The sequence below is a fragment of the Somniosus microcephalus genome, unplaced genomic scaffold (assembly GCF_052327205.1).
Source record: "Somniosus microcephalus isolate GS21.2 unplaced genomic scaffold, FLI_Smic_1.0 unresolved_chr6, whole genome shotgun sequence".
Taxonomy (NCBI): Eukaryota; Metazoa; Chordata; class Chondrichthyes; order Squaliformes; family Somniosidae; genus Somniosus; species Somniosus microcephalus.
In genome coordinates, this window is record NW_028225184.1 from 12,085,476 (window position 1) to 12,112,831 (window position 27,356).

General features: G+C 50.2%; 1 protein-coding gene across 1 annotated transcript; it reads left to right on the forward strand.

The window, feature by feature from the left end:
* On the forward strand, window positions 1-23,196 carry LOC147087074 (endonuclease domain-containing 1 protein-like). Its single transcript, XM_085978100.1, has 3 exons — window positions 1-211; window positions 19,176-19,543; window positions 22,315-23,196. Exons 2-3 carry the CDS (start codon window positions 19,232-19,234, stop codon window positions 22,909-22,911), a joined length of 909 nt encoding a protein of 302 aa, XP_085834226.1. The 5' UTR covers window positions 1-211; window positions 19,176-19,231; the 3' UTR covers window positions 22,912-23,196.
* Window positions 23,197-27,356: the final 4,160 nt, after the last annotated feature.

Here is a 27,356-nt window from a genome sequence, read left to right on the forward strand (position 1 = left end):
ACTTGGCTGGAATTGCGACTGAGTCATTACTTTATCTTTGAAGGGAATGCTTGTGAAATGATTTTCAGATGGGTTTCATATGTTGTTTTCGCCACATGAAGCACCATTTCCAGTTGTCCGGCCCTTGCTTTGACTACGAGAGGTTGATGACACATTCGCTGCCTCGTAAACTGTTTTTTGTTTTGAAATCCTTCGACTTCCCGGAGAACTGGTAATATTTTCGCGATTTTTTAACGTCTGTCCCAGCAATTGCGCCTGTCAAATGTTAGCACAATGATACAGTGATCGGTGTGGGGTATATCAGTGTGTTACAGTGAGGGTTGTGGGGTATATCAGTGTGTTACAGTGAGGGGTGTGGGGTATATCAGTGTTACAGTGATGGGTGTGGGGTATATCAGTGTTACAGTGAGGGGTGTGGGGTATATCAGTGTTACAGTGAGGGGTGTGGGGTATATCAGTGTTACAGTGAGGGGTGTGGGGTATATCAGTGTTACAGTGAGGGGTGTGGGGTATATCAGTGTTACAGTGAGGGGTGTGGGGTATATTAGTGTTACAGTGAGGGGTGTGGGGTATATCAGTGTTACAGTGAGGAGTGTGGGGTATATCAGTGTTACAGTGAGGGGTGTGGGGTATATCAGTGTTACAGTGAGGGGTGTGGGGTATATCAGTGTGTTACAGTGAGGGGTGCGGGGTATATCAGTGTTACAGTGAGGGGTGTGGGGTATATCAGTGTTACAGTGATGGGTGTGGGGTATATCAGTGTTACAGTGAGGGGTGTGGTTAATATCAGTGTGTTACAGTGAGGGGTGTGGGGTATATCAGAGTGTTACAGTGAGGTGTGTGGGGTATATCAGTGTTACAGTGAGGGGTGTGGGGTATATCAGTGTTACAGTGAGGGGTGTGGGGTATATCAGTGCTACAGTGAGGGGTGTGGGGTATATCAGTGTTACAGTGAGGGGTGTGGGGTATATCAGTTTTACCGTGAGGGGTGTGGGGTATATCAGTGTTACAGTGAGGTGTGTGGGGTATATCAGTGTGTTACAGTGAGGGGTGCGGGGTATATCAGTGTTACAGTGAGGGGTGTGGGGTATATCAGTGTGTTACAGTGAGGGGTGTGGGGTATATCAGTGTGTTACAGTGAGGGGTGCGGGGTATATCAGTGTTACAGTGAGGGGTGTGGGGTATATCAGTGTTACAGTGAGGGGTGTGGGGTATATCAGTGTTACAGTGAGGGGTGCGGGGTATATCAGTGTTACAGTGAGGGGTGTGGGGTATATCAGTGTTACAGTGATGGGTGTGGGGTATATCAGTGTTACAGTGAGGGGTGTGGGGTATATCAGTGTGTTACAGTGAGGTGTGTGGGGTATATCAGTGTTACAGTGAGGGGTGTGGGGTATATCAGTGTTACAGTGAGGGGTGTGGGGTATATCAGTGTTACAGTGAGGGGTGTGGGGTATATCAGTGTTACAGTGAGGGGTGTGGGGTATATCAGTTTTACCGTGAGGGGTGTGGGGTATATCAGTGTTACAGTGAGGGGTGTGGGGTATATCAGTGTGTTACAGTGAGGGGTGTGGGGTATATCAGTGTTACAGTGAGGGGTGTGGGGTATATCAGTGTTACAGTGAGGTGTGTGGGGTATATCAGTGTGTTACAGTGAGGGGTGCGGGGTATATCAGTGTTACAGTGAGGGGTGTGGGGTATATCAGTGTGTTACAGTGAGGGGTGTGGGGTATATCAGTGTTACAGTGAGGGGTGTGGGGTATATCAGTGTTACAGTGAGGGGTGTGGGGTATATCAGTGTTGCAGTGAGGGGCGTGGGGTATATCAGTGTTACAGTGAGGGGTGTGGGGTATATCAGTGTTACAGTGAGGGGTGTGGGGTATATCAGTGTTACAGTGAGGGGTGTGGGGTATATCAGTGTTACAGTGAGGTGTGTGGGGTATATCAGTTACAGTGAGGGGTGTGGGGTATATCAGTGTTATAGTGAGGGGCGTGGGGTATATCAGTGTTACAGTGAGGGGTGTGGGGTATATCAGTGTTACAGTGAGGGGTGTGGGGTATATCAGTGTTACAGTGAGGGGTGTGGGGTATATCAGTGTGTTACAGTGAGGGGTGTGGGGTATATCAGTGTTACAGTGAGGGGTGTGGGGTATATCAGTGTGTTACAGTGAGGGGTGCGGGGTATATCAGTTACAGTGAGGGGTGTGGGATATATCAGTGTTACAGTGAGGGGTGTGGGGTATATCAGTGTGTTACAGTGAGGGGTGTGGGGTATATCAGTACAGTGACCGGTGTGGGGTATATCAGAGTGTTACAGTGAGGGGTGTGGGGTATATCAGTGTGTTACAGTGAGGGGTGTGGGGTATATCAGTTACAGTGAGGGGTGTGGGGTATATCAGTGTTACAGTGAGGGGTGTGGGGTATATCTAGTGTTACAGTGAGGGGTGTGGGGGTATATCAGTGTTACAGTGAGGGGTGTGGGGTATATCAGTGTTACAGTGAGGGGTGTGTGGTATATCAGTGTTACAGTGAGGGGTGTGGGGTATATCAGTGTTAAAGTGAGGGGTGTGGGGTATATCAGTGTTACAGTGAGGGGTGTGGGGTATATCAGTGTTACACTGAGGGGTGTGGGGTATATCAGTGTGTTACAGTGAGGGGTGTGGGGTACATCAGTGTGTTACAGTGAGGGGTGTGGGGTATATCAGTGTTACAGTGAGGGGTGTGGGGTATATCAGTGTTACAGTGAGGGGTGTGGGGTATATCAGTGTGTTACAGTGAGGGGTGTGGGGTATATCAGTGTTACAGTGAGGGGTGTGGGGTATATCAGTGTGTTACAGTGAGGGGTGTGGGGTATATCAGTGTTACAGTGTGGGGTGTGGGGTATATCAGTGTTACAGTGAGGGGTGTGGGGTATATCAGTGTTACAGTGAGGGGTGTGGGGTATATCAGTGTTACAGTGAGGGGTGTGGGGTATATCAGTGTTACAGTGAGGGGTGTGGGGTATATCAGTGTTACAGTGAGGTGTGTGGGGTATATCAGTGTTACAGTGAGGGGTGTGGGGTATATCGGAGTGTTACAGTGAGGGGTGTGGAGGTATATCAGTTACAGTGAGGGGTGTGGGGTATATAAGTGTTACAGTGAGGGCTGTGGGGTATATCAGAGTGTTACAGTGAGGGGTGTGGGGTATATCAGTGTTACAGTGAGGAGTGTGGGGTATATCAGTGTTACAGTGAGGTGTGTGGGGTATATCAGTTACAGTGAGGGGTGTGGGGTATATCAGTGTTACAGTGAGGGGCGTGGGGGTATATCAGTGTTACAGTGAGGGGTGTGGGGTATATCAGTGTTACAGTGAGGGGTGTGGGGTATATCAGTGTTACAGTGACGGGGTGTGGGGTATATCAGTGTGTTACAGTGAGGGGTGTGGGGTATATCAGTGTTACAGTGAGGGGTGTGGGGTATATCAGTGTGTTACAGTGAGGGGTGCGGGGTATATCAGTTACAGTGAGGGGTGTGGGATATATCATTGTTACAGTGAGGGGTGTGGAGTATATCAGTGTGTTACAGTGAGGGGTGTGGGGTATATCAGTGTGTTACAGTGAGGGGTGTGGGGTATATCAGTGTTACAGTGAGGGGTGTGGGGTATATCAGTGTTACAGTGAGGTGTGTGGGGTATATCAGTGTGTTACAGTGAGGGGTGCGGGGTATATCAGTGTTACAGTGAGGGTGTGGGGTATATCAGTGTGTTACAGTGAGGGGTGCGGGGTATATCAGTGTTACAGTGAGGGGTGTGGGGTATATCAGTGTTACAGTGATGGGTGTGGGGTATATCAGTGTTACAGTGAGGGGTGTGGGGTATATCAGTGTGTTACAGTGAGGGGTGCGGGGTATATCAGTGTTACAGTGAGGGGTGTGGGGTATATCAGTGTTACAGTGATGGGTGTGGGGTTATATCAGTGTTACAGTGAGGGGTGTGGTTAATATCAGTGTGTTACAGTGAGGTGTGTGGGGTATATCAGTGTTACAGTGAGGGGTGTGGGGTATATCAGTGTTACAGTGAGGGGTGTGGGGTATATCAGTGCTACAGTGAGGGGTGTGGGGTATATCAGTGTTACAGTGAGGGGTGTGGGTATATCAGTTTTACCGTGAGGGGTGTGGGTATATCAGTGTTACAGTGAGGTGTGTGGGGTATATCAGTGTGTTACAGTGAGGGGTGCGGGGTATATCAGTGTTACAGTGAGGGGTGTGGGGTATATCAGTGTGTTACAGTGAGGGGTGTGGGGTATATCAGTGTGTTACAGTGAGGGGTGCGGGGTATATCAGTGTTACAGTGAGGGGTGTGGGGTATATCAGTGTTACAGTGAGGGGTGTGGGGTATATCAGTGTTACAGTGAGGGGTGCGGGGTATATCAGTGTTACAGTGAGGGGTGTGGGGTATATCAGTGTTACAGTGATGGGTGTGGGGGTATATCAGTGTTACAGTGAGGGGTGTGGGGTATATCAGTGTGTTACAGTGAGGTGTGTGGGGTATATCAGTGTTACAGTGAGGGGTGTGGGGTATATCAGTGTTACAGTGAGGGGTGTGGGGTATATCAGTGTTACAGTGAGGGGTGTGGGGTATATCAGTGTTACAGTGAGGGGTGTGGGGTATATCAGTTTTACCGTGAGGGGTGTGGGGTATATCAGTGTTACAGTGAGGGGTGTGGGGTATATCAGTGTGTTACAGTGAGGGGTGTGGGGTATATCAGTGTTACAGTGAGGGGTGTGGGGTATATCAGTGTTACAGTGAGGTGTGTGGGGTATATCAGTGTGTTACAGTGAGGGGTGCGGGGTATATCAGTGTTACAGTGAGGGGTGTGGGGTATATCAGTGTGTTACAGTGAGGGGTGTGGGGTATATCAGTGTTACAGTGAGGGGTGTGGGGTATATCAGTGTTACAGTGAGGGGTGTGGGGTATATCAGTGTTACAGTGAGGGGCGTGGGGTATATCAGTGTTACAGTGAGGGGTGTGGGGTATATCAGTGTTACAGTGAGGGGTGTGGGGTATATCAGTGTTACAGTGAGGGGTGTGGGGTATATCAGTGTTACAGTGAGGTGTGTGGGGTATATCAGTTACAGTGAGGGGTGTGGGGTATATCAGTGTTATAGTGAGGGGCGTGGGGTATATCAGTGTTACAGTGAGGGGTGTGGGGTATATCAGTGTTACAGTGAGGGGTGTGGGGTATATCAGTGTTACAGTGAGGGGTGTGGGGTATATCAGTGTGTTACAGTGAGGGGTGTGGGGTATATCAGTGTTACAGTGAGGGGTGTGGGGTATATCAGTGTGTTACAGTGAGGGGTGCGGGGTATATCAGTTACAGTGAGGGGTGTGTGATATATCAGTGTTACAGTGAGGGGTGTGGGGTATATCAGTGTGTTACAGTGAGGGGTGTGGGGTATATCAGTGTTACAGTGACCGGTGTGGGGTATATCAGAGTGTTACAGTGAGGGGTGTGGGGTATATCAGTGTGTTACAGTGAGGGGTGTGGGGTATATCAGTGTGTTACAGTGAGGGGTGTGGGGTATATCAGTGTTACAGTGAGGGGTGTGGGGTATATCAGTGTTACAGTGAGGGGTGTGGGGTATATCAGTGTGTTACAGTGAGGGGTGTGGGGTATATCAGTGTTACAGTGAGGGGTGTGGGGTATATCAGTGTGTTACAGTGAGGGGTGTGGGGTATATCAGTGTTACAGTGAGGGGTGTGGGGTATATCAGTGTTACAGTGAGGGGTGGGGTATATCAGTGTTACAGTGAGGGGTGTGGGGTATATCAGTGTTACAGTGAGGGGTGTGGGGTATATCAGTGTTACAGTGAGGGGTGTGGGGTATATCAGTGTTACAGTGAGGTGTGTGGGTATATCAGTGTTACAGTGAGGGGTGTGGGGTATATCGGAGTGTTACAGTGAGGGGTGTGAGGTATATCAGTTACAGTGAGGGGTGTGGGGTGGGTATATAAGTGTTACAGTGAGGGCTGTGGGGTATATCAGAGTGTTACAGTGAGGGGTGTGGGGTATATCAGTGTTACAGTGAGGAGTGTGGGGTATATCAGTGTTACAGTGAGGTGTGTGGGGTATATCAGTTACAGTGAGGGGTGTGGGGTATATCAGTGTTACAGTGAGGGGCGTGGGGTATATCAGTGTACAGTGAGGGGTGTGGGGTATATCAGTGTTACAGTGAGGGGTGTGTGGGGTATATCAGTGTTACAGTGAGGGGTGTGGGGTATATCAGTGTGTTACAGTGAGGGGTGTGGGGTATATCAGTGTTACAGTGAGGGGTGTGGGGTATATCAGTGTGTTACAGTGAGGGGAGCGGGGGTATATCAGTTACAGTGAGGGGTGTGGGATATATCATTGTTACAGTGAGGGGTGTGGAGTATATCAGTGTGTTACAGTGAGGGGTGTGGGGTATATCAGTGTTACAGTGACCGGTGTGGGGTATATCAGTGTGTTACAGTGAGGGGTGTGGGGTATATCAGTTACAGTGAGGGGGTGTGGGGTATATCAGTGTTACAGTGAGGGGTGTGGGGTATATCAGTGTTACAGTGAGGGGTGTGGGGTATATCAGTGTTACAGTGAGGGGTGTGGGGTATATCAGTGTTACAGTGAGGGGTGTGGGGTATTCAGTGTTACAGTGAGGGGTGCGGGGTATATCAGTGTTACAGTGAGGGGTGTGGGGTATATCAGTGTTACAGTGAGGGGGTGTGGGGTATATCAGTGTTACAGTGAGGGTGTGTGGTATATCAGTGTTACAGTGAGGGGTGTGGGGTATATCAGTGTTACAGTGAGGGGTGTGGGGTATATCAGTGTTACAGTGAGGGGTGTGGGTATATCAGTGTTACAGTGAGGGGTGTGGGGTATATCAGTGTTACAGTGAGGGGTGTGGGGTATATCAGTGTTACAATGAGGGGTGTGGTATATCAGTGTTACAGTGAGGGGTGTGGGGTATATCAGAGTGTTACAGTGAGGGGTGTGGGGTTGATCAATGTTACAGTGTGGGTGTGGGGTATATCAGTGTTACAGTGAGGAGTGTGGGGTATATCAGTGTTACAGTGAGGGTGTGGGGTATATCAGTGTTACAGTGAGGGGTGTGGGGTATATCAGAGTGTTACAGTGAGGGGTGTGGGGTTGATCAATGTTACAGTGAGGGGTGTGGGGTATATCAGTGTTACAGTGAGGGGTGTGGGGTATATCAGTGTTACAGTGAGGAGTGTGGGGTATATCAGTGTTACAGTGAGGGGTGTGGGGTATATCAGTGTTACAGTGAGGGGTGTGGGGTATATCAGTGTTACAGTGAGGGGTGTGGGGTATATCAGAGTGTTACAGTGAGGAGTGTGGGGTATATCAGTGTTACAGTGAGGGGTGTGAGGTATATCAGTGTTACAGTGAGGGGTGTGGGGTATATCAGTGTTACAGTGAGGGGTGTGGGGTATATCAGTGTTACAGTGAGGGGTGTGGGGTATATCAGTGTTACAGTGAGGGGTGTGGGGTGTATCAGTGTTACAGTGAGGGGTGTGGGGTTTATCTGTGTTACAGTGAGGGGTGTGGGGTATATCAGTGTTACAGTGAGGGGTGTGGGGTATATCAGTGTTACAGTGAGGGGTGTGGGGTATATCAGTGTTACAGTGAGGGGTGTGGGTTATATCAGTGTTACAGTGAGGGGTGTGGGGTATATCAGTGTTACAGTGAGGGGTGTGGGGTATATCAGTGTTACAGTGAGGGGTGTGGGGTATATCAGTGTTACAGTGAGGGGTGTGGGTTATATCAGTGTTACAGTGAGGGGTGTGGGGTATATCAGAGAGTTACAGTGAGGGGTGTGGGGTATATCAGAGTGTTACAGTGAGGGGTGCAGGGTTAGATCAATGTTACAGTGAGGGGTGTGGGGTATATCAGTGTTACAGTGAGGGGTGTGGGGTATATCAGTGTGTTACAGTGAGGGATGTGGGGTATATCAGTGTTACAGTGAGGGGTGTGGGGTATATCAGTGTGTTACAGTGAGGGGTGCGGGGTATATCAGTGTTACAGTGAGGGGTGTGAGGTATATCGGAGTGTTACAGTGAGGGGTGTGGGGGTATATCAGTGTTACAGTGAGGGGTGTGGGGTATATCAGTGTTGCAGTGAGTGGTGTGGGGTATATCAGTGTTACAGTGAGGGGTGTGGGTTATATCAGTGTGTTACAGTGAGGTGTGGCAGGGAATATCAGAGTGTTACAGTGAGGGGTGTGGGGTATATCAGAGTGTTACAGTGAGGGGTGTGGGGTATATCAGAGTGTTACAGTGAGGGGTGTGGGGTATATCAGTGTTACAGTGAGGGGTGTGGGGTATATCAGTGTTACAGTGAGGGGTGTGGTGTATATCAGTGTTACAGTGAGGGGTGTGGGGTATATCAGTGTTACAGTGAGGGGTTGTGGGGTATATCAGTGTTACAGTGAGGGGTGTGGGGTATATCAGAGTGTTACAGTGAGGGGTGTGGGGGTATATCAGTGTTACAGTGAGGGGTGTGGGGTATATCAGTGTTACAGTGAGGGGTGTGGGGTATATCAGTGTTACAGTGAGGGGTGTGGGGTATATCAGTGTTACAGTGAGGGGTGTGGGGTATATCAGTGTTACAGTGAGGGGTGTGGGGTATATCAGAGTGTTACAGTGAGGGGGTGTGGGTTATATCAGTGTTACAGTGAGGGGTGTGGGGTATATCAGTGTTACAGTGAGGGGTGTGGGGTATATCAGAGTGTTACAGTGAGGGGTGTGGGGTATATCAGTGGTTACAGTGAGGGGTGTGGGGTATATCAGTGTTACAGTGAGGTGGTTGTGGGGTATATCAGAGTGTTACAGTGAGGGGTGTGGGGTATATCAGTGTTACAGTGAGGGTGTGGGAGGTATATCAGTGTTACAGTGAGGGGTGTGGTGTGGGGTATATCAGTGTTACAGTGAGGGGTGTGGGGTATATCAGTGTTACAGTGAGGGGTGTGGGGTATATCAGTGTGTTACAGTGAGGGGTGTGGGGTATATCAGTGTTACAGTGAGGGGTGTGGGGTATATCAGAGTGTTACAGTGAGGGGTGTGGGGTATATCAGTGTTACAGTGAGGGGTGTGGGGTATATCAGTGTTACAGTGAGGGGTGTGGGGTATATCAGAGTGTTACAGTGAGGGGTGTGGGGTATATCAGTGTTACAGTGAGGAGTGTGGGGTATATCAGTGTTACAGTGAGGGTTGTGGGGTATATCAGTGTTACAGTGAGGGGTGTGGGGTAGATCAATGTTACAGTGAGGGGTGTGGTGTATATCAGAGTGTTACAGTGAGGGGTGTGGGGTATATCAGAGTGTTACAGTGAGGGGTGTGGGGTATATCAGTGTTACAGTGAGGGGTGTGGGGTAGATCAATGTTACAGTGAGGGGTGTGGGGTATATCAGTGTTACAGTGAGGGGTGTGTGGTATATCAGAGTGTTACAGTGAGGGGTGTGGGGTATATCAGAGTGTTACAGTGAGGGGTGGCAGGGAATATCAGAGTGTTACAGTGAGGGGTGTGGGGTATATCAATGTGTTACAGTGAGGGTGTGAGGTATATCAGTGTTACAGTGAGGGGTGTGGGGTATATCAGAGTGTTACAGTGAGGGGTGTGGGGTATATCAGTGTTACAGTGAGGGGTGTGGGGTATATCAGTGTTACAGTGAGGGGTGTGGGGTATATCGGAGTGTTACAGTGAGGCGTGTGAGGTATATCAGTGTTACAGTGAGGGGTGTGCGGTATATCAGTGTTACAGTGAGGGGTGTGGGGTATATCAGTGTTACAGTGAGGGGTGTGGGGAATATCAGTGTTACAGTGAGGGGTGTGGATATATCAGAGTGTTACATTGAGGGGTGTGGGCTATATCAGATTGTTACAGTGAGGGGTGTGGGATACATCAGTGTTACAGTGAGGTGTGTGGAGTATATCGGAGTGTTACAGTGAGGGGTGTGGGGTATATCAGTGTTACAGTGAGGGGTGTGGGTTTTATCAGTGTTACAGTGAGGGGTGTGGGGTATATCAGTGTTACACTGAGGGGTGTGGGGTATATCTGTGGGGTATATCAGAGTGTTACAGTGAGGGGTGCGGGGTATATCAGTGTGTTATAGTGAGGGGTGTGGGGTTTATCAGTGTTACAGTGAGGGGTGTGGGGTATTTCAGAGTGTTACAGTGAGGGGTGTGGGGTATATCTGTTGCAGTGAGGGGTGTGGGGTATATCAGTGTTACAGTGAGGGGTGCGGAGTATATCAGTGTTACAGTGAGGGGTGTGGGGCATATCAGTGTTACAGTGAGGGGTGTGGGGTATATCAGTGTTACAGTGAGGGGTGTGGGGTGTATCATAGTGTTACAGTGAAGGGTGTGGGTTATATCAGAGTGTTACAGTGAGGGGTGTGGGGTATATCAGTTTTACAGTGAGGAGTGTGGGGTATATCAGTGTTACAGTGAGGGGTGTGGGGTATATCAGTGTAGTACAGTGAGGGGTGTGGGGTATATCAGTGTTACAGTGAGGGGTGTGGGGCATATCAGTGTTACAGTGAGGGGTGTGGGGTATATCAGTATTACAGTGAGGGATGTGGGGTATATCAGTGTGTTACAGTGAGGGGTGTGGGGTATATCAGTGTTACAGTGAGGAGTGTGGGGTATATCAGTGTTACAGTGAGGGATGTGGGGTATATCAGTGTAGTACAGTGAGGGGTGTGGGGTATATCAGTGTTACAGTGAGCGTGTGGGTTTATCAGTGTGTTACAGTGAGGGGTGTGCGGTATATCTGGGTGTTACATTGAGGGGTGTGGGGTATATCAGTGTTACAGTGAGTGGTGTGGGGTATATCAGTATTACAATGATGGGTGTGGGGTATATCAGTGTTACAGTGAGGGGTGTGGGGTTTATCAGTGTGTTACAGTGAGGGGTGTGGGGTATATCTGAGTGTTACACTGAGGGGTGTGGGGTATATCAGTGTTACAGTGAGGAGTGTGGGGTATATCAGTGTTACAGTGAGGGGTGTGGGGTTTATCAGTGTGTTACAGTGAGGGTTTTGGGGTAGATCAGAGTGTTACAGTGAGGCGTGTGGGGTATATCAGCGTTACAGTGAGGGGTGTGGGGTATATCAGAGTGTTACAGTGAGGGGTGTGGGGTATATCAGTGTTACAGTGAGGGATGTGGGGTATATTAGTGTGTTGCAGTGAGGGGTGTGGGGTATATCAGTGTTACAGTGAGGGGTGTGGGGTATATCAGAGTGTTACAGTGAGGGGTGTGGGTTATATCAGTGTTACAGTGAGGGGTGTGGGGTATATCAGTGTAACAGTGAGGGGTGTGGGGTATATCAGTGTTACAGTGAGGAGTGTGGGGTATATCAGTGTTACAGTGAGGGGTGTAGAGTATATCAGTGTTACAGTGAGGGGTGTGGGGTATATCTGTGTTACAGTGAGGTGTGTGGGATATATCAGTGTTACAGTGAGCGGTGTGGGGTACATCAGTGTTACAGTGAGGGGTGTGGGGCATATCAGAGTGTTACAGTGAGGGGTGTGGGGTATATCAGAGTGTTACAGTGAGGGGTGTCGGGTATATCAGAGTGTTACCGTGAGGGGTGTGGTGTATATCAGAGTGTTACCGTGAGGGGTGTGGGGTATATCAGTGTTACAGTGAGGGGTGTGGGGTATATCAGTGTTACAGTGAGGGATGTGGGGTATATCAGAGTGTTACAGTGAGGGATGTGGGTTAAATCAGAGTGTTACCGTGATGTGTGTGTGGTATATCAGTGTTACAGTGAGGGGTGTGGGGTATATCAGTGTTACAGTGAGGGGTGTGGGGTATATCAGAGTGTTACAGTGAGGGGTGTGGGGTATATCAGTGTTACAGTGAGGGGTGTGGGGTATATCAGTGTTACAGTGAGGGGTGTGGGGTATATCAGTGTTACAGTGAGGGGTGGCAGGGAATATCAGAGTGTTACAGTGAGGGGTGTGGGGTATATCAGTGTTACAGTGAGGGGTGTGGGGTATATCAGTGTTACAGTGAGGGGTGTGTGGTATATCAGTGTTACAGTGAGGGGTGTGGGGTATATCAGTGTGTTACAGTGAGGGGTGTGGGGTATATCAGAGTTTTACAGTGAGGGGTGTGGGGTATATCAGTGTTACAGTGAGGGGTGTGGGGTATATCAGTGTTACAGTGAGGGGTGTGGGGTATATCAGTGTTACAGTGAGGGGTGTGCGGTATATCAGTGTTACAGTGAGGGGTGTGGGGTATATCAGTGTGTTACAGTGAGGGGTGTGGGGTATATCAGAGTTTTACAGTGAGGGGTGTGGGGTATATCAGTGTTACAGTGAGGGGTGTGGGGTATATCAGAGTTTTACAGTGAGGGGTGTGGGGTATATCAGTGTTACAGTGAGGGGTGTGGGGTATATCAGAGTGTTACAGTGAGGGGTGTGGTGTATATCAGAGTGTTACAGTGAGGGGTGTGGTGTATATCAGAGTGTTACAGTGAGGGGTGTGGGGTATATCAGTGTTACAGTGAGGGGTGTGGGGTATATCAGTGTTACAGTGAGGGGTGTGGGGTATATCAGAGTTTTACAGTGAGGGGTGTGGGGTATATCAGTGTTACAGTGAGGGGTGTGGGGTATATCAGAGTGTTACAGTGAGGGGTGTGGGGTATATCAGTGTTACAGTGAGGGGTGTGCGGTATATCAGTGTTACAGTGAGGGGTGTGGTGTATATCAGAGTGTTACAGTGAGGGGTGTGGGGTATATCAGAGTGTTACAGTGAGGGGTGTGGGGTATATCAGTGTTACAGTGAGGGGTGTGGGGTATATCAGTGTTACAGTGAGGGGTGGGGGGTATATCAGTGTTACAGTGAGTGGTGTGGGGTATATCAGAGTGTTACAGTGAGGGGTGTGGTGTATATCAGAGTGTTACAGTGAGGGGTGTGGGGTAGATCAATGTTACAGTGAGGGGTGTGGGGTATGTCGGAGTGTTACAGTGAGGGGTGTGGGGTATATCAGAGTGTTACAGTGAGGGGTGTGGGGTATATCAGAGTGTTACAGTGAGGGGTGTGGGGTATATCAGAGTGTTACAGTGAGGGGTGTGGGGTATATCGGAGTGTTACAGTGAGGGGTGTGGGGTTTATCAGTGTGTTACAGTGAGGGGTGTGGGGTATATCTGAGTGTTACACTGAGGGGTGTGGGGTATATCAGTGTTACAGTGAGGAGTGTGGGGTATATCAGTGTTACAGTGAGGGGTGTGGGGTTTATCAGTGTGTTACAGTGAGGGTTTTGGGGTAGATCAGAGTGTTACAGTGAGGGGTGTGGGGTATATCAGCGTTACAGTGAGGGGTGTGGGGTATATCAGAGTGTTACAGTGAGGGGTGTGGGGTATATCAGGGTTACAATGAGGGCTGCGGGGTATATCAGAGTGTTACAGTGAGGGGTGTGGGGTATATCAGTGTTACAGTGAGGGGTGTGGGTTACATCAGTGTTACAGTGACGGGTGTGGGGTATATCAGTGTTACAGTGAGGGATGTGGGGTATATCAGTGTGTTGCAGTGAGGGGTGTGGGGTATATCAGTGTTACAGTGAGGGGTGTGGGGTATATCAGAGTGTTACAGTGAGGGGTGTGGGTTATATCAGTGTTACAGTGAGGGGTGTGGGGTATATCAGTGTAACAGTGAGGGGTGTGGGGTATATCAGTGTTACAGTGAGGAGTGTGGGGTATATCAGTGTTACAGTGAGGGGTGTGGGGTATATCTGTGTTACAGTGAGGTGTGTGGGGTATATCAGTGTTACAGTGAGCGGTGTGGGGTACATCAGTGTTACAGTGAGGGGTGTGGGGCATATCAGAGTGTTACAGTGAGGGGTGTGGGGTATATCAGAGTGTTACAGTGAGGGGTGTGGAGTATATCAGAGTGTTACAGTGAGGGGTGTCGGGTATATCAGAGTGTTACCGTGAGGGGTGTGGTGTATATCAGAGTGTTACCGTGAGGGGTGTGGGGTATATCAGTGTTACAGTGAGGGATGTGGGGTATATCAGAGTGTTACAGTGAGGGATGTGGGTTAAATCAGAGTGTTACCGTGATGTGTGTGTGGTATATCAGTGTTACAGTGAGGGGTGTGGGGTATATCAGTGTTACAGTGAGGGGTGTGGGGTATATCAGAGTGTTACAGTGAGGGGTGGCAGGGAATATCAGAGTGTTACAGTGAGGGGTGTGGGGTATATCAGTGTTACAGTGAGGGGTGTGGGGTATATCAGTGTTACAGTGAGGGGTGTGGGGTATATCAGAGTGTTACAGTGAGGGGTGTGGGGTATATCAGTGTTACAGTGAGGGATGTGGGGTATATTAGTGTGTTGCAGTGAGGGGTGTGGGGTATATCAGTGTTACAGTGAGGGGTGTGGGGTATATCAGAGTGTTACAGTGAGGGGTGTGGGGTATATCAGAGTGTTACAGTGAGGGGTGTGGGTTATATCAGTGTTACAGTGAGGGGTGTGGGGTATATCAGAGTGTTACAGTGAGGGGTGTGGGTTATATCAGTGTTACAGTGAGGGGTGTGTGGTATATCAGTGTGTTACAGTGAGGGGTGTGGGGTATATCAGAGTGTTACAGTGAGGGGTGTGGGTTATATCAGTGTTACAGTGAGGGGTGTGGGGTATATCAGTGTAACAGTGAGGGGTGTGGGGTATATCAGTGTTACAGTGAGGAGTGTGGGGTATATCAGTGTTACAGTGAGGGGTGTAGAGTATATCAGTGTTACAGTGAGGGGTGTGGGGTATATCTGTGTTACAGTGAGGTGTGTGGGATATATCAGTGTTACAGTGAGGGGTGTGGGGCATATCAGAGTGTTACAGTGAGGGGTGTGGGGTATATCAGAGTGTTACAGTGAGGGGTGTCGGGTATATCAGAGTGTTACCGTGAGGGGTGTGGTGTATATCAGAGTGTTACCGTGAGGGGTGTGGGGTATATCAGTGTTACAGTGAGGGGTGTGGGGTATATCAGTGTTACAGTGAGGGATGTGGGGTATATCAGAGTGTTACAGTGAGGGATGTGGGTTAAATCAGAGTGTTACCGTGATGTGTGTGTGGTATATCAGTGTTACAGTGAGGGGTGTGTGGTATATCAGAGTGTTACAGTGAGGGGTGGCAGGGAATATCAGAGTGTTACAGTGAGGGGTGTGGGGTATATCAGTGTTACAGTGAGGGGTGTGGGGTATATCAGTGTTACAGTGAGGGGTGTGTGGTATATCAGTGTTACAGTGAGGGGTGTGGGGTATATCAGTGTGTTACAGTGAGGGGTGTGGGGTATATCAGAGTTTTACAGTGAGGGGTGTGGGTATATCAGTGTTACAGTGAGGGTGTGGGGTATATCAGTGTTACAGTGAGGGGTGTGCGGTATATCAGTGTTACAGTGAGGGGTGTGGGGTATATCAGTGTGTTACAGTGAGGGGTGTGGGGTATATCAGAGTTTTACAGTGAGGGGTGTGGGGTATATCAGTGTTACAGTGAGGGGTGTGGGGTATATCAGAGTTTTACAGTGAGGGGTGTGGGGTATATCAGTGTTACAGTGAGGGGTGTGGGGTATATCAGAGTGTTACAGTGAGGGGTGTGGTGTATATCAGAGTGTTACAGTGAGGGGTGTGGTGTATATCAGAGTGTTACAGTGAGGGGTGTGGGGTATATCAGTGTTACAGTGAGGGGTGTGGGGTATATCAGTGTTACAGTGAGGGGTGTGGGGTATATCAGAGTTTTACAGTGAGGGGTGTGGGGTATATCAGTGTTACAGTGAGGGGTGTGGGGTATATCAGAGTGTTACAGTGAGGGGTGTGGGGTATATCAGTGTTACAGTGAGGGGTGTGCGGTATATCAGTGTTACAGTGAGGGGTGTGGGGTATATCAGTGTGTTACAGTGAGGGGTGTGGGGTATATCAGAGTGTTACAGTGAGGGGTGTGGGGTATATCAGTGTTACAGTGAGGGGTGTGGGGTATATCAGTGTTACAGTGAGGGGTGTGGGGTATATCAGAGTGTTACAGTGAGCGGTGTGGGGTATATCAGAGTGTTACAGTGAGGGGTGTGGGGTATATCAGTGTGTTACAGTGAGGAGTGGGGGGTATATCAGTGTTACAGTGAGTGGTGTGGGGTATATCAGAGTGTTACAGTGAGGGGTGTGGTGTATATCAGAGTGTTACAGTGAGGGGTGTGGGGTAGATCAATGTTACAGTGAGGTGTGTGGGGTATGTCGGAGTGTTACAGTGAGGGGTGTGGGGTATATCAGAGTGTTACAGTGAGGGGTGTGGGGTATATCAGAGTGTTACAGTGAGGGGTGTGGGGTATATCAGAGTGTTACAGTGAGGGGTGTGGGGTATATCGGAGTGTTACAGTGAGGGGTGTGGGGTTTATCAGTGTGTTACAGTGAGGGGTGTGGGGTATATCTGAGTGTTACACTGAGGGGTGTGGGGTATATCAGTGTTACAGTGAGGAGTGTGGGGTATATCAGTGTTACAGTGAGGGGTGTGGGGTTTATCAGTGTGTTACAGTGAGGGTTTTGGGGTAGATCGGAGTGTTACAGTGAGGGGTGTGGGGTATATCAGCGTTACAGTGAGGGGTGTGGGGTATATCAGAGTGTTACAGTGAGGGGTGTGGGGTATATCAGGGTTACAATGAGGGCTGCGGGGTATATCAGAGTGTTACAGTGAGGGGTGTGGGGTATATCAGTGTTACAGTGAGGGGTGTGGGTTACATCAGTGTTACAGTGACGGGTGTGGGGTATATCAGTGTTACAGTGAGGGATGTGGGGTATATCAGTGTGTTGCAGTGAGGGGTGTGGGGTATATCAGTGTTACAGTGAGGGGTGTGGGGTATATCAGAGTGTTACAGTGAGGGGTGTGGGTTATATCAGTGTTACAGTGAGGGGTGTGGGGTATATCAGTGTAACAGTGAGGGGTGTGGGGTATATCAGTGTTACAGTGAGGAGTGTGGGGTATATCAGTGTTACAGTGAGGGGTGTGGGGTATATCTGTGTTACAGTGAGGTGTGTGGGTATATCAGTGTTACAGTGAGCGGTGTGGGGTACATCAGTGTTACAGTGAGGGGTGTGGGGCATATCAGAGTGTTACAGTGAGGGGTGTGGTGGTATATCAGAGTGTTACAGTGAGGGGTGTGGAGTATATCAGAGTGTTACAGTGAGGGGTGTCGGGTATATCAGAGTGTTACCGTGAGGGGTGTGGTGTATATCAGAGTGTTACCGTGAGGGGTGTGGGGTATATCAGTGTTACAGTGAGGGATGTGGGGTATATCAGAGTGTTACAGTGAGGGATGTGGGTTAAATCAGAGTGTTACCGTGATGTGTGTGTGGTATATCAGTGTTACAGTGAGGGGTGTGGGGTATATCAGTGTTACAGTGAGGGGTGTGGGGTATATCAGTGTGTTACAGTGAGGGGTGGCAGGGAATATCAGAGTGTTACAGTGAGGGTGTGGGGTATATCAGTGTTACAGTGAGGGGTGTGGGGTATATCAGTGTTACAGTGAGGGGTGTGGGGTATATCAGTGTTACAGTGAGGGGTGTGGGGTATATCAGTGTTACAGTGAGGGGTGTGGGGTATATCAGTGTTACAGTGAGGGTGTGGGGTATATCAGTGTTACAGTGAGGGGTGTGGGGTATATCTGTGTTACAGTGAGGGGCGTGGGGTATATCAGAGTTTTACAGTGAGGGGTGTGGGGTATATCAGTGTTACAGTGAGTGGTGTGGGGTATATCAGAGTGTTACAGTGAGGGGTGTGGTGTATATCAGAGTGTTACAGTGAGGGGTGTGGGGTAGATCAATGTTACAGTGAGGGGTGTGGGGTATGTCGGAGTGTTACAGTGAGGGGTGTGGGGTATATCAGAGTGTTACAGTGAGGGGTGTGGGGTATATCAGTGTTACAGTGAGGGGTGTGGGGTATATCAGAGTGTTACAGTGAGGGGTGTGGGGAATATCAGAGTGTTACAGTGAGGGGTGTGGGGTATATCAGTGTTACAGTGAGGGTGTGGGTATATCAGAGTGTTACAGTGAGGGGTGTGGGGTATATCAGAGTGTTACAGTGAGGGGTGTGGGGTATATCAGAGTGTTACAGTGAGGGGTGTGGGGTATATCAGAGTGTTACAGTGAGGGGTGTGGTGTATATCAGAGTGTTACAGTGAGGGGTGTGGGGTATATCAGAGTGTTACAGTGAGGGGTGTGGGGTATATCAGAGTGTTACAGTGAGGGGTATGGGGTATATCAGTGTTACAGTGAGGGGTGTGGGGTATATCAGTGTTACAGTGAGGGGTGGCAGGGAATATCAGAGTGTTACAGTGAGGGGTATGGGGTATATCAGTGTTACAGTGAGGGGTGTGGGGTATATCAGTGTGTTACAGTGAGGGGTGTGGGGTATATCAGAGTGTTACAGTGAGGGGTGTGGTGTATATCAGAGTGTTACAGTGAGGGGTGTGGGGTATATCAGTGTGTTACAGTGAGGGGTGTGGGGCATATCAGTGTTACAGTGAGGGGTGTGGAGTAGATCAATGTTACAGTGAGGGGTGTGGGGTATATCAGAGTGTTACAGTGAGGGGTGTGGGTATATCAGTGTGTTACAGTGAGGGGTGTGGGGTAGATCAATGTTACAGTGAGGGGTGTGGGGTATGTCGGAGTGTTACAGTGAGGAGTGTGGGGTATATCAGTGTTACAGTGAGGGGTGTGGGGTATATCAGTGTTGCAGTGAGGGGTGCGGTGTATATCAGTGTTACAGTGAGGGGTGGGGGGTGTTTCTGTGGGGTATATCAGTGTTACAGTGAGGGGTGTGGGGTTTATCAGTGTTACAGTGAGGGGTGTGGGGTATATCAGTGTTACAGTGAGGGGTGTGGGGTATATCAGTGTTACAGTGAGGGGTGCGGGGTATATCAGTGTTACAGTGAGGGGTGGGTGGTGTTTCTGTGGGGTATATCAGTATGTTACAGTGAGGGGTGCGGGCATTGTTGAGGGTCCTCATAGAGAGAGGTGTTACGTGTGAAAAAGCTGGCCTCTCCCGGAACAGAGTGACGACACACTTGGCAGATTTTCGAAAGTGATATATCTTGTGTTTGTGGCTTTAAGATGCGTGTGACTTCTGTCCCAATTACGCCCAGCTGTTGGGTTTGGTTTCTCACAGCTGGAGCCAAGCGACATTCAGCACTTGGGAGCTCGGGACCCAGACGAAGATCGACGATGTCCCCTCGTCTCCCACTTGCCCTTTTGGCTGCCCTCTGCTCGCTCGCCTGTTTGCGCTGCGACATGACCGAGCGTTTCCAGTCACTGCCGGGCTGTCAGCACTTTTTCTACAAGGGTCAATCTCCATCTGGGTTCGTGTCCATCTCGCAGAGCCATCTGTGCCAGCGCCTGAAAGGGAAGCTCTACTACGCCACTCTCTACGACCGGGCTGGGCGTCTGCCCATCTACTCCGCCTTCCTCTACAAGCACCGGGCGGAGGATGACTCGCGGGAGAAGGGAGTGGACCGCACCTGGAAGTACGAGCCGCAGGTCAGTGTTCTCACGGTCTGGTGATCGCGAAGGGGGGAGGCGAGTCGGGATCGCGGGGGCGGGTGTTGCCGTGCATCCATGGTTAAACCCACGCGATGCTGGCGACCGCGGTGGGGCGTGTCACGCTTTTCCAATTGCAAATCCTATGTAAATGATCACGGTGCCATTTAAAAAAAAATTCAATCCTGGGATGCGGGCGCCGCTGGCGACGCCAGCCTTTATTGCCCATCCCTAGTTGCCCCTTGAGAAGGTGGTGGTGAGCCGCCGCCTTGAACCGCTGCAGTCCGTGTGGTGTACGCGCTCCCACAGTGATGTTAGGGAGGGAGTTCCAGGATTTTGACCCAGCGACGACGACGGAACGGCCGATATATTTCCCAGTCAGGATGGTGTGCGACTTGGAGGGGAACTTGGAGGTGGTGGTGTTCCCACGCGCCTGTTGCCCCTTGTCCTTCTAGGTGGAAGAGGTCGCGGGTTTGGGAGGTGCTGCCGAAGAAGCCTTGGCGAGTTGCTGCAGTGCATCTTGTAGATGGTACACACTGCAGCCACGGTGCGCCGGGGGTGGAGGGAGTGAATGTTTAAGGTGGCGGATGGGGTGCCGATCAAGCGGGCTGCTTTGTCCTGGATGGTGTCGAGTTTCTTGAGTGTTGTTGGAGCTGCACTCATCCAGGCAAGTGGAGAGTATTCCATCACACTCCTGACTTGTGCCTTGTAGATGGTAGAAAGGCTTTGGGGAGTCAGGAGGTGAGACACTCGCCGCAGAATCCCCAGCCTCTGACCCGCTCTTGCAGCCACAGTATTTATGTGGCTGGTCCAGTTAAGTTTCTGGTCAATGGTGACCCACCAGGATGTTGATGGTGGGGGATTCAGCGATGGTAATGCCATTGAATGTCAAGGGGAGGTGGTTAGACGCTTGCTTGTTGGAGATAGTCATTGCCTGGCACTTGTGTGGTGCGAATGTTACCTGCCACTTATCAGCACAAGCCTGGATGTTGTCCAGGTCTTGTTGCTTGTGGGCACGGACTGCTTCATTATCTGAGGAGTTGTGAATGGCCCTGATTGTTGATATGAACAGGTTGGGTGATTGGGCAGATGCATGGCAGATGCAGTATAATGTGGATAAATGCGAGGTTATCCACTTTGGTGGCAAAAACAGGAAGGCAGATTATTATCTGAATGGCAATAGATTGGGAGAAGGGGAAGTGCAACGAGACCTGGGTGTCCTTGTGCACCAGTCGCTGAAGGTAGGCATGCAGGTGTAGCAGGCGGTTAAGAAGGCAAATGGTATGTTGGCCTTCGTAGCGAGAGGATTCGAGTACAGGAACAAGGGTGTCTTGCTGCAGTTGTACAGGGCCTTGGTGAGACCACACCTTGAATATTGTGTGCAGTTTTGGTCGCCTTATCTGAGGAAGGATGTTCTTGTCATGGAGGGAGTGCAGCGAAGATTCACCAGGCTGATACCTGGGATGGCAGGAATGACGTATGAGGAGAGATTCGGTCGATTGGGATAATATTCGCTGGAGTTTAGAAGAATGAGAGGGGATCTCATTGAAACTTATAAAATTCTAACAGGACTGGACAGACTAGATGCAGGAAGGATGTTCCCGATGGTTGGGATATCTAACTCCTTCTTGAATATATTTAATGAATTGGCCTCCACTGCCCTCTGTGGTAGAGAATTCCACAGGTTCACCACTCTCTGGGTGAAGAAATTCCTCCTCATCTCTGTCCTAAATGGCTTACCCCTTATCCATAGGCTGTGACCCCTGGTTCTGGACTCCCCGACCATCGGGAACATCCTTCCTGCATCTAGTCTGTCTAGTCCTGTTAGAATTTTATAAGTTTCAATGAGATCCCCTCTCAATCTTCTAAACTCCAGCGAGTATAAGCCCAATCGACCCAATCTCTCCTCATACGTCATTCCTGCCATCCCAGGTATCAGCCTGGTGAATCTTCGCTGCACTCCCTCCATGGCAAGAACATCCTTCCTCAGATAAGGCGACCAAAACTGCACACAATACTCAAGATGCGGTCTCACCAAGGCCCTGTACAACTGCAGCGAGACATCCTTGCTCCTGTACTCGAATCCTCTCGCTCCGAAGGCCAACATACTATTTGCCTTCTTAACCGCCTGCTGCACCTGCATGCTTACCTTCAGTGACTGGTGCACAAGGACACCCAGGTCTCATTGCAATTCCCCTTCTCCCAATCTATTGCTGTTCAGATAATAATCTGTCTGCCTGTTTCTGCCACCAAAGTGGATAACCTTGCATTTATCCACCTTCTACTGCATCTGCCATGCATCTGCCCAATCACCCAACCTCTCCAAATCATACTGGAGTTTCTCGGCATCCTACTCACAGCAAAGGGATCAAGGGATTTGGGGAGAGAGCAGGGACAGGGTGACATGAATCAGTCATTCATGAAAGAAAGACTTATGAAATAATACTGAGCGGCCTGCGGGCGGCGCTGTCCAGGGAGAGTATAAATACTCGGGCACGGTCCCAGCTTGCGCAGGACATTCTTAACAGGAACTAGTGAAGGGCACAACTAGACCTCCATGTTGTAAAACAGTTGATTAAAGCTTTATTTAATGCTTAGATCAAGTGCCGAGTAGTCACAGGGTACTGAAGTTGGATGATCAGCCATGATCTCATTAAATGGCAGAGCGGGCTCGAGGGGCCGAATGGCCTCCTCCTGCTCCGATGTTTCTATGTTTCTATGTTTCTATGTTAACGTCTCCCCTCCTCTCTGTCTCTCCCTTCCCCCTACAGCTGGTGGACCCTCAAGCAGAAGGCAACATGACCGCGATCTCGAGCGCCGCCCAGCGGGATCCTGCTCTGCTGCGGTCCCAGGCGGCAGGCGGCGGCTACCCCATGCGGCTGGGCCAGCTGAACTACGTGCGGGGCCAGCTCAACCCCCCCAACTTCCAGCGCAGCCGGGCCAGCCGCTCGGCCACCTACACCGTCACCAATGCCGTGCCGTACCCGCGCAGGTTCCACCACGAGGGCTGGAAACCGGCGCTGGCCCGGGTGGTGCGGCGGCTGCGGGGAGAGTGCGCTGGCTCGCGGGCTTACGTGGTGTCCGGCGCCATGCGGGCGGCGCGGGCCCGGGAGACCTGGGCTCCCGCCAAGGGTAAAGGTCGGGCGGCGGTGCCCGAGCTCCTGTGGTTGGCCTACTGTTGTGCCAACGGGGTGAGCGGCGCCACCGTGGGACGGTGCGGTGTGTCCGGCGGCCCAGCGCTGTCCCCGCTGAATCTCGCGCCCTACGAGACCCTGGACATCGGGGTGGGCGAGCTCGAGAGAATTCTGGTCGCCTACCTCAAGAGCAAGAGAGTCAAGATCTTCGACGGGGGGTGCGCCCCTCTCTAGCCCGGAAAACCCGACCACGGGCGGGGAGGGAGACGGGAGATCTCGCAGGGTCGGTGGCGGAGGGTGGGTGGGTGAGCAGCGAGAGGGAGGGAGGGTGAAGGCTTTTACAGGTCTTCGCCACGTGCACCCCCCCCACCGCCCCTCCGCCCCTCCCTCAACGCACGGACCACACCCACAGCTTGCGTCTGCTTTCACTTCCAGTAGATCGTCGGTTACTTTGCCAAATCATAATGCTGTCGGCACCGAATGACGCGCTTTTAATAAAGTAAATAACCCGCAGAATAACTTCTCGTGTTGGTTCTTCATTGTGTTTGAGGCAGACTCCCACTCTCTCTCTCTCTCTCTCTCTCTCTCTCTGTCTCTCTCTCTCTCTCAGTCTCTGTCTGTCTCTCTCTCTCAGTCTCTGTCTCTCTCTCTGTCTCTCTCTGTCTCTCTCTCCCTCTCTCTCTGTCTCTCTCTGTCTCTCTCTCCCTCGCTCAGTCTCTCTCTCTCTCTGTCTCTGTCTCTCTCTCTCTGTCTCTCTCTCTCTCTCTCTGTCTCTCTCTCTGTCTCTCTGTCTCTCTCTCTGTCTCTCTCTCTCTCTCTCTCTCTCTCTGTCTCTCTCTCTGTCTCTCTCTCTGTCTCTCTCTCTCTCAATTCAATTCAATTCAATTCAATTCAATTCAAATGCTTTATTGGCATGAAAGTTTACAGGGAACCATATTGCCAAAGCTTACATAACAAAAAGTACAGTTTTCCAACATTCTTTCTCTCTGTGTCTCTCTCTCTCTCTCTCTCTCTCTCTCTGTCTCGCTCTTTGACTCTCTCTCTCTCTCTCTCTGTCTCTCTCTCTCTGTCTCATTCTCTCTCTCTGTCTCTCTCTCTCTCTCTCACTCTCTCTCTGTCTCTCTATCTCTCTCTGTCTCTCTCTGTCTCTCTCTCTCTCTCTGTCTCTCTCTCTCTCTCTCTATCTCTGTCTCTCTCTATCTGTCTCTCTCCCTCTCTGTCTCTCCCTCTCTCTGTGTCTCTGTCTCTCCCTCTCTGTCTCTCTCTCTCTCTCTCCCTCTCTCTGTCTCTCTCTCTCTCTCTCTGTCTCTTACTCCCTCTCTGTCTCTATCTCCCTCTCTGTCTCTCTGTCTCTCTCTCTGTCTCTCTCTCTCTGTCTCTCTCTCTGTCTCGCTCTCTGTCTCTCTCTCTCTCTGTCTCGCTCTGTCTCGCTCTCTGTCTCTCACTCTCTGTCTCTGTCTCTCTCTCTCTCTCTCTGCCTCGCCCTCTGTCTCTCTCTCTCTCCGTCTCTTTCTCTCTGTCTCTCTCTGTCTCTCTCTCCCTCTCTCTCTCGCTGTCTCTCTCTGTCCCTCTCTCTCTCACTGTCTCCCTCTGTATCTCTCTCTCTCTGTCTGACCCCAGGTCCCCGAGATCTGAAAGGTCAGTGTCTGACCCACCGTGATCCCTCCTCACTCCTCCTGGGACTCGATGATTCCCGGAGTTTGATTAAGCGGATACAGTAAACTAGAGAATGATTCATGTGAAGTCCCGCCCAGTCACACTGAGCGCCTTGATATCTCAGCACCAGCTTCAAACTGAATCTCAACACAAATAATTGGGCAGTATTCCATCTGTGTAAGAAATATATAAGTAGATCACCTATACCATGTGAAATAAGTATCTAAATGGGGTTGAGGAACAGAGGGATCTGGGAGTACAGATACACAAATCATTAAAGTAGCGACGCAGCTCAATAAGGCCATAAAAAAAGCAAACCAAGTATTGGGGTTCATTTCTAGAGGGATAGAATTGAAAAGTAGAGGGATTACGCTAAACTTCTTTCGAACCTTGGTTAGACCACACTTGGAGCACTGTGCACAGTTCTGGTCTCCATATACCTTGGTTAGACCACACTTGGAGCACTGTGCACAGTTCTGGTCTCCACATACCTTGGTTAGACCACACTTGGAGCACTGTGCACAGTTCTGGTCTCCATATACCTTGGTTAGACCACACTTGGAGCACTGTGCACAGTTCTGGTCTCCATATACCTTGGTTAGACCACACTTGGAGCACTGTGCACAGTTCTGGTCTCCATATACCTTGGTTAGACCACACTTGGAGCATTGTGCACAGTTCTGGTCTCCATATACCTTGGTTAGACCACACTTGGCGCACTGTGCACAGTTCTGGTCTCCATATACCTTGGTTAGACCACACTTGGCGCACTGTGCACAGTTCTGGTCTCCATATACCTTGGTTAGACCGCACTTGGAGCACTGTGCACTGTTCCGGTCTCCATATACCTTGGTTAGACCACACTTGGAGCACTGTGTACAGTTCTGGTCTCCATGTACCTTGGTTAGACCGCACTTGGAGCACTGTGCACAGTTCTGGTCTCCATATACCTTGGTTAGACCACACTTGGAGCACTGTGCACAGTTCTGGTCTCCATATACCTTGGTTAGACCACACTTGGAGCACTGTGCACAGTTCTGATCTCCATATACCTTGGTTAGACCACACTTGGAGCACTGTGCACAGTTCTGGTCTCCATATACCTTGGTTAGACCACACTTGGAGCATTGTGCACAGTTCTGGTCTCCATATACCTTGGTTAGACCACACTTGGAGCACTGGGCACAGTTCTGGTCTCCATATACCTTGGTTAGATCACACTTGGAGCACCGTGCACAGTTCTGGTCTCCATATACCTTGGGTAGACCACACTTGGATCACGGTGCACAGTTCTGGTCTCCATATACCTTGGTTAGACCACACTTGGAGCACTGTGCACAGTTCTGGTCTCCATAGACCTTGGTTAGACCACACTTGGAGCACTGTGCACAGTTCTGGTCTCCACATACCTTGGTTAGACCACACTTGGAGCACTGTGCACAGTTCTGGTCTCCATATACCTTGGTTAGACCACACTTGGAGCACTGTGCACAGTTCTGGTCTCCATATACCTTGGTTAGACCACACTTGGAGCACTGTGCACAGTTCTGGTCTCCATATACCTTGGTTAGACCACACTTGGAGCACTGTGCACAGTTCTGGTCTCCATATACCTTGGTTAGACCACACTTGGAGCACTGTGCACAGTTCTGGTCTCCATATACCTTGGTTAGACCACACATGGAGCACCGTGCACAGTTCTGGTCTCCGTATACCTTGGTTAGACCACACTTGGAGCACCGTGCACAGTTCTGGTCTCCACATACCTTGGTTAGACCGCACTTGGAGCACTGTGCACAGTTCTGGTCTCCATATACCTTGGTTAGACCACACTTGGAGCACTGTGCACAGTTCTGGTCTCCATATACCTTGGTTAGACCACACTTGGAGCACTGTGCACAGTTCTGATCTCCATATACCTTGGTTAGACCACACTTGGAGCACTGTGCACAGTTCTGGTCTCCATATACCTTGGTTAGACCACACTTGGAGCACTGTGCACAGTTCTGGTCTCCATATACCTTGGTTAGACCACACTTGGAGCACTGGGCACAGTTCTGGTCTCCATATACCTTGGTTAGATCACACTTGGAGCACCGTGCACAGTTCTGGTCTCCATATACCTTGGGTAGACCACACTTGGATCACGGTGCACAGTTCTGGTCTCCATATACCTTGGTTAGACCACACTTGGAGCACTGTGCATAGTTCTGGTCTCCATATACCTTGGTTAGACCACACTGGGAGCAATGTGCATAGTGCTGGTCTCCATATACCTTGGTTAGACCACACTTCGATCACGGTGCACAGTTCTGGTCTCCATATACCTTGGTTAGACCACACTTGGAGCACTGTGCACAGTTCTGGTCTCCATATACCTTGGTTAGACCACACTTGGAGCACCGTGCACAGTTCAGTTCTCCATATATCTTGGTTAGACCACACTTGGAGCACTGTGCACAGTTCTGGTCTCCATAGACCTTGGTTAGACCACACTTGGAGCACTGTGCACAGTTCTGTTCTCCACATACCTTGGTTAGACCACACTTGGAGCACTGTGCACAGTTCTGGTCTCCACATACCTTGGTTAGACCACACTTGGAGCACTTTGCACAGTTCTGGTCTACATATACCTTGGTTAGACCGCACTTGGAGCACTGTGCACAGTTCTGGTCTCCATATACCTTGGTTAGACCACACTTGGAGCACTGTGCACAGTTCTGGTCTCCATATACCTTGGTTAGACCACACTTGGAGCACTGTGCACAGTTCTGGTCTCCACATACCTTGGTTAGACCACACTTGGAGCACTGTGCACAGTTCTGGTCTACATATACCTTGGTTAGACCGCACTTGGAGCACTGTGCACAGTTCTGGTCTCCATATACCTTGGTTAGACCACACTTGGAGCACTGTGCACAGTTCTGGTCTCCATATACCTTGGTTAGACCACACTTGGAGCACTGTGCACAGTTCTGGTCTCCATATACCTGGGTTAGACCACACTTGGATCACGGTGCACA

Coding starts and splice junctions, on each gene's coding strand:
- LOC147087074 (XM_085978100.1), top strand. CDS start 19,232: ATGTCCCCTCGTCTCCCACTTGCCCTTTTGGCTGCCCTCTGCTCGCTC. Junction 19,544..22,314: donor CCTGGAAGTACGAGCCGCAG/GTCAGTGTTCTC, acceptor TTCCCCCTACAG/CTGGTGGACCCTCAAGCAGA.